This window comes from Hypanus sabinus, unplaced genomic scaffold, assembly GCF_030144855.1.
Source record: "Hypanus sabinus isolate sHypSab1 unplaced genomic scaffold, sHypSab1.hap1 scaffold_1046, whole genome shotgun sequence".
Lineage (NCBI taxonomy): Eukaryota > Metazoa > Chordata > Chondrichthyes > Myliobatiformes > Dasyatidae > Hypanus > Hypanus sabinus.
The window spans coordinates 64273-70272 of record NW_026779099.1 but is presented as its reverse complement, the minus strand read 5'-3'; the positions used below and the strand labels follow the sequence as shown (position 1 = coordinate 70272).

Below are 6000 nucleotides of genomic sequence, written 5' to 3'. Positions count from 1 at the left end.
AAGGGGGGCAGGGAGAGGGGATCGTGGTTGGGAAAGGGGGGCAGGGAGAGGGGATCGTGGTTGGGAAAGGGGGGCAGGGAGTGTGGGGATCGTGGTTGGGAAAGGGGGGCAGGGAGAGGGGATCGTGGTTGGGAAAGGGGGGGAGCACCAAAGAGACGTTCTGCAATGATCCATGAAGCAATTATTTGGGATCAGATGACCCCGCCCGGCGTCTCAGAACCGGGTGTGTCTTGCACCCGTCTACCCCGGCACTCCCCATCTGCACTTCACCCACCGTCCCACATTCCTCCACCTTCCAGACTGGCAGACTCGCTGACAAACTAGGTTCCGCCCGAGTTTTCAGCCGAATCTCTTGATATTGCGTGGGAAGACCCGATCGCCGCCAGTACCAAAGATGGCGGGCCGGGCAACGCCGTCCCCGTCACACCGCGGGCTGCCGCCAGCCTCTAAGATGGCTGCTCCGACTCAACCAGCGCGCGTGCGCAGTGGTGCCCCGACCGACTCTCCGCCCCGGTCCCGGCTGCATTTTAAAACAATTTCTCCCCGAAATGGTTTACCAGGCAATTAGTAGTGTGATAAGCGTCGAGGTAATTAAAACAATATATAGAGCTGGAGGTTTAGTTCGGCTGCCTCTGGGGTCACAGTGACGTCACCAAAGGGCGGGGGCACTTGGCGCTCTTGCCGAGCTCCGTGACGTTAAACAGTTGGCAACGGTGCGAAGAGTATATGGCAAAAAAAAGCTAGAAGGGAAACCAATCACGAATCGCAGGCTGGTGATGAAGAGTAAGGTGCAAAGCTAAATAAATACAAATAGGCCGGAGGGGTCGGGGGCTCTGACGTCAAAAGGCGGCGACGGGTGAGGGGCGGAAGCGCAGCTCGAAGCGAGCTGGTGGCGGACCGGAAGCGGGGCGGCTGGAGCGGGGCGGAAGTGGGACGGCGGCGCGGGGGCGCAGGCGGGGCGGAAGTGGGGCGCCGAGCGGGATGGCGGAGGGCGGCTGCGAGCGGCTGCTGTGCCTCAAGGACGGGGTGAAGGTTTTCAGGGTGCCGCCGCGGGCCACCAGCCGGGGACACCGGTGAGAGGGCCGGGGGGCGGGCTGGGTGGGTGGGGAAAGGACCCGGCGAAGGAGCGTCCGGGCCGGGTGGTTCTGCAGAGGGATGGGCGGGGCCAGAAGGGAAGGAGGTGTGGCCTCATGATAAGGGGCGGGGCTTCGGAACAGGGTGGGGCTACAGGGAGAGGCGGGGCTTAAAGGGAAGGGGTGGGGCTTACGAAGGGGAGGGATTTAAGCAGGAGGGGTGGGGCTAGGGCAAAGGGAGAGGCTTATTCGGAAAGTGAGGGTTTATAACAAGGGGAGGAGCTTCAGCAGAGGGGTGGGGCCAGAGCAAAGAGGGGGAAGATATAGGGGGAGGGTCAAAGGGGAAAGGGTTGGGCTTCAGAGCAAGATGGAGTGGCTGCAGTGGAGCGGAGGGGCAAGCAGAAGGGGCGGGGCCAGAGTCAAGGGAAGGGACACAGGGAGAGGTGAGGGGCTTCAGGCACAAGGGGTTGTGTGGGGTGGGGGGGCTACAGGAAGAGCAGTGGGTCCACGTCAGAAGGGTAAATGCAACAGGGGCAGGGCTTGAAAGGGTAGGACAAATGGGGTGGGGGGAGGCTATGAGGGCTACAAGGTGAATGGTGGGAGGGGGTGGTTCAAGTAGAGAAGAGGAGGGAGGATCTGGAAGTGGGGGAGGGGGAGAAGCTATAGGATATGGTGGTGGTGCATTTATTGTGGTGTGGAGGGTCTGCGCTGAGGGGGAGGACACTTTGGAGAGAGTGTGTGACTCAGCACGAGGTGGGTGGAGGCTCCAGGGGCAGGGAGGTGGCTGAAAGAGAAGAGGCGGGTCTGCAGCGGGAGGGGGGGGGGGTCTTCAGAGAGAGCGGGCAGAGCTGATATCGGGCCGCTGGAAAATGACGCTGGTGAGGTCACAGTGGGTGACGAGGAAACGGCGGATACACTGAATAAGTGATTCTGCGTCAGTCTTCACGGTGGAAGACTTCGGGCAGTGCGGTGGAAGTTGGAGAGCGTCGGGGAGATGTTGCCATTACTCGGGGGAAGGCGCCTGGGAGGCTGAAAGCTTTGAAGGTGGCAGGGTCACCCCAGGGCAGATGGTGGGCACCCCAGGGATCTGAAAGAGGCGGCCGAAGAGATTGTGGAGGCGGGAGTAACGATCCCTCAGGGATCCCTGGATTCCGGAACGGTGGGAAGTTGCCAACTCTTCAAGGAGGGAGGGAGGGGGGGGGCAGAAAGAAGAGGAATCTATACACCCCGGCTGGTCGGACGTCAGTGGTTGGGAAGGTGTCGGAGTCGAGGTGTTTTTGTAGGCCTCTTTTAGTCCCGTGAGACCATGGATTTGCGCTTGGAAGGTTTCCAGGGTGCAGGCCTGGGCAGGGTTGTGTGGGAGACCGGCAGTTGCCCAATCTGCAAGTCTCCCCTCTCCACGCCACCGCTATTGCCCAAGGGAAGGGCTCTGGGACCCATACAGCTTGGCACCGGTGCCGTCGCAGAGCAAGGTGTGGTTAAGTGCCTCGCCCAAGGACACAAACACGCTGTGCAGCCTCAGCTGAGCCTCGAACCGGCGACCTCCAGATCACCGGACCAACCCCTTATCCACGCGCCAACACAAGGACGCGGTCTGAGGGTGCTCGGAGGCGTGCGATGAACTCGTCCACAGTCAGCACGGTCTCCCCGAGGGGAAATCCTGCCTGGCAGATCCGCAGGAGTCGTTGGAAGAATTAACGAGCAGAGGATAGACGGGAGAGGAGAGCCGGCGGACGGTGTGTCCTTGCAGTTGTCAGTCCCGGGCATGAGGCTGATGAACAAGGTCCGAGCACGGGGAGGGGGCGGGGGATTCTACTGCGGATAAAGTAGCGGCTGTTTGGCAGAGAGTGCGAACAAAGGGAGAGTTCTCTGGTTGCCGGTGACTCGTGGTGTCTCTGTGATAGATAGATAGATAGGTAGTTAGTTAGATAGATAGAGAGATACTTCATTCATCCCCAAGGGGAAATTCAACATTTTTCCAGTGTCCCATACACTTATTGTAGCAAAACTAATTACATACAGTATTTAACTCAGTATAAATATGATATGCATCTAAAATCACCCTCCTAAAAAGCATTAATAAATAGCTTTTAAAAAGTTCTGAAATAGTTTACTAAAGTGCATTGAGTGGTAACTTAAGCTCAGTCCTAACCCCGGCACTTTAACATGTCTTGTCCCTGGTGGTTGAATTGTACAGCCGAATGGCGTTGGGGAGTAATGATCTCTTCATCCTGTCTGAGGAGCATTGCATTGACAGCAACCTGCCGCTGAAGCTGCTTCTCTGTCTCTGGATGGTGCTGTGCAGAGGATGTTCAGGGTTTTCCATGATTGACCGTAGCCTACTCAGCGCCCTCCGCTCTGCCACCGATGTCACACTCTCCAGTTCTGTGCCCGCGACAGAGCCCGCCTTCCTAACCAGCTTATTAAGACGTGAGGCGTCCCTCTTTTTAATGCTGCTTTCCCAGCACGCCAACACAAAGAAGAGGGCGCTCTCCACAACTGACCGATAGAACATCTTCAGCATCTCACTACAAACATTGTGGTGACCCATTCTTTTTTTTTAACGTTATATGTCAATGACTTCGATGCCGGAATTGATGGCTCGGTGGCCGGGTTGGCAGAGGTTGTGAAGACAGGAGGGAGGTCTTCTAGTTCCGGAGGCCGCAGGAGGGCTCAGACTGATCGGGAGAACTGGAGGCTGGACTACAGAGTTGTGGGCAGGGAGAGAAGTTGAAAGTCTGAGAGGCCGAGGGACTTGGGAGCCCGCGTGCCGGATCCGCAGCCTAATTTGGCCGAGTCGGTGGCGGGGAGGGGCGAGTGGACCGGGGACATTCGTTACCGGAGGAGATAAAACCCGAGGATTTAACGTTGGTGTTGATACGACAGCGCTGGTGTGGCCTCACGTGGAGCAGGGAGCCATGCGGGGAATCAATTAGCCACGCGGGAATGGCGGGGGGGAACCGATGGAACGGGTGCCCCAAGTCTGCACCCGTGTGTGTTGTGGCGTTTTAACGGAGGGGAGAGTCTAACGTGGGAGAGGGAGGGGGAGGGAGAGTGGGAGATGAGAGGGAGAGATGGAGGGAGAGGTAGTGGGAGAGAGTGAGGGAAAGGGAGAGTAGGAGATAGTGAGGGATATAGAGAGGGAGAAAGGGAAAGGGAGAAGTAGTGGGAGAGGGTGAGGGAAAGTTGAGTAGGAGAAAGTGAGGGACAGATAGAGGGAGAGGGAGAAAGAGAGGTAGTGGGAGAGGGATAGGGGAGAGAGGGAGATGAAAAGAGAGAATGAGGGAGGGAACGGAAGTGGAAAGCGACAGGGGTGGGTGGGTTATGTGGGAGGAGATACAAGAAAGGGCGGAGCTACAGGGGTGGGCGGGTTATGTGGGAGGAGTTACAAGAGAGGGCGGAGCTACAGGGGAGGGCGGGTTATATGGGAGGAGCTACAAGAGAGGGCGGAGCTACAAGGGTGGGCGGGTTATGTGGGAGGAGATACAAGAGAGGGCGGAGCTACAGGGGTGGGCGGGTTATGTGGGAGGAGTTACAAGAGAGGGCGGAGCTACAGGGGTGGGCGGGTTATGTGGGAGGAGTTACAAGAGAGGGCGGAGCTACAGGGGTGGGCGGGTTATGTGGGAGGAGTTACAAGAGAGGGCGGAGCTACAGGGGTGGGCGGGTTATGTGGGAGGAGTTACAAGAGAGGGCGGAGCTACAGGGGTGGTTGGGGATATGGGAGGAGCTTAATGAGAGGGCAGAGCTGCAGGGGATGGGATGGGTTATGTGGGAGGGGCTATAAGAGAGACGGGGCTACAGGGGTGGGAGGGGTTATGGAAGGGAGATACAGGGAGGGCAGGGCTAGAGGGGTGAGGGAGGGGATGAGGGGAGTTGCAGGACGGCGGGGAGTGTTCCGGCGTCCCTCGGTGACACCCTCTCCGTCCGCAGGGCCTCGGACTGGAACCTGGACCGACCCGACTGGACGGGGCGTCTGCGGATGACGGGCAGGGGCGACTTGGTCTGCGTCCGGCTGGAGGACAAGATGACAGGCGAGTCTGCGACCCGGAGTCCCGCGCGGGGGAGGAGGGTGGGGTGGTGTGGCCGCGTGGTTGGAGGGGGGGTTGGTCTCTGGAGACAGCCGCGGGTCTCCGGGACTCTTTCAGTGTCGGGCGTGCACGGATTCCCACCCGTCCGGCCACACTCCCCCAACGCGTTCCGGCCGGGAGATGCGCGGGGCGTAGTCGAGGGGGCAGGCGTAACCATCCTCCTTTCTCCCTCCGTGCCCTGAACAATCAGGGGCCTATCGAGCTCCGCCTTCGGGCAAGCATCTCGACCATTATGGCCTCCAAATCTTTGTTTTCGCTGGAACATTTAAGGTTTTTGCCGACACCTTCAAATTATTTGTAGTCCCTGAATCGTTGCAGCAACGAAGCCATAACGTTTTCAATTTTCTGGGTTCTCCGAGACGGACTGCTCGGCGTCCACAGCGGTCTGTGGCAGTGATTCCACAGACTCACCCGCCCTCCGACTCAGCTCCGCTCTAAATGGATGTCCCTCCAGTCCGAGGCTGTGTCCTCTGGTCCTAGACTGCCCCACTATAGGAAACACCCTCTCCACATCCACTCTATCTGTGTCCACTGGTCCTAGACTCCCCCACTACAGGAAACATCCTCTCAACATCCACTCTCTCTGTGTCCTCTGGTCCTAGACTCCCCCACTACAGGAAACATCCTCTCCACATTCACTCTATCTGTGTCCTCTGGTCCTAGACTCCCCCACTACAGGAAACATCCTCTCCACATCCACTCTATCTGTGTCCTCTGGTCCTAGACTCCCCCACTACAGGAAACATCCTCTCCACATCCACTCTATCTGTGTCCTCTGGTCCTAGACTCCCCCACTATAGGAAACACCCTCTCCACATCCACTCTATCTGTGTCCTCTG

At 58.4% G+C, this 6000-nt stretch overlaps 1 protein-coding gene across 1 annotated transcript in view; it reads left to right on the top strand.

Moving 5' to 3' along the window:
- Positions 1–952: 952 nt before the first annotated feature.
- Positions 953–6000, top strand: part of LOC132386164 (adaptin ear-binding coat-associated protein 1-like) — a gene marked incomplete at its 3' end in the record, with an annotated part of 67032 nt that continues 61984 nt past the window's right edge. The window contains exons 1-2 of the mRNA XM_059958452.1: positions 953–1073; positions 5004–5104. Of these exons, the coding sequence (XP_059814435.1) occupies positions 982–1073; positions 5004–5104 (193 nt within the window). The remainder of the gene's footprint in view (positions 1074–5003; positions 5105–6000) is intronic.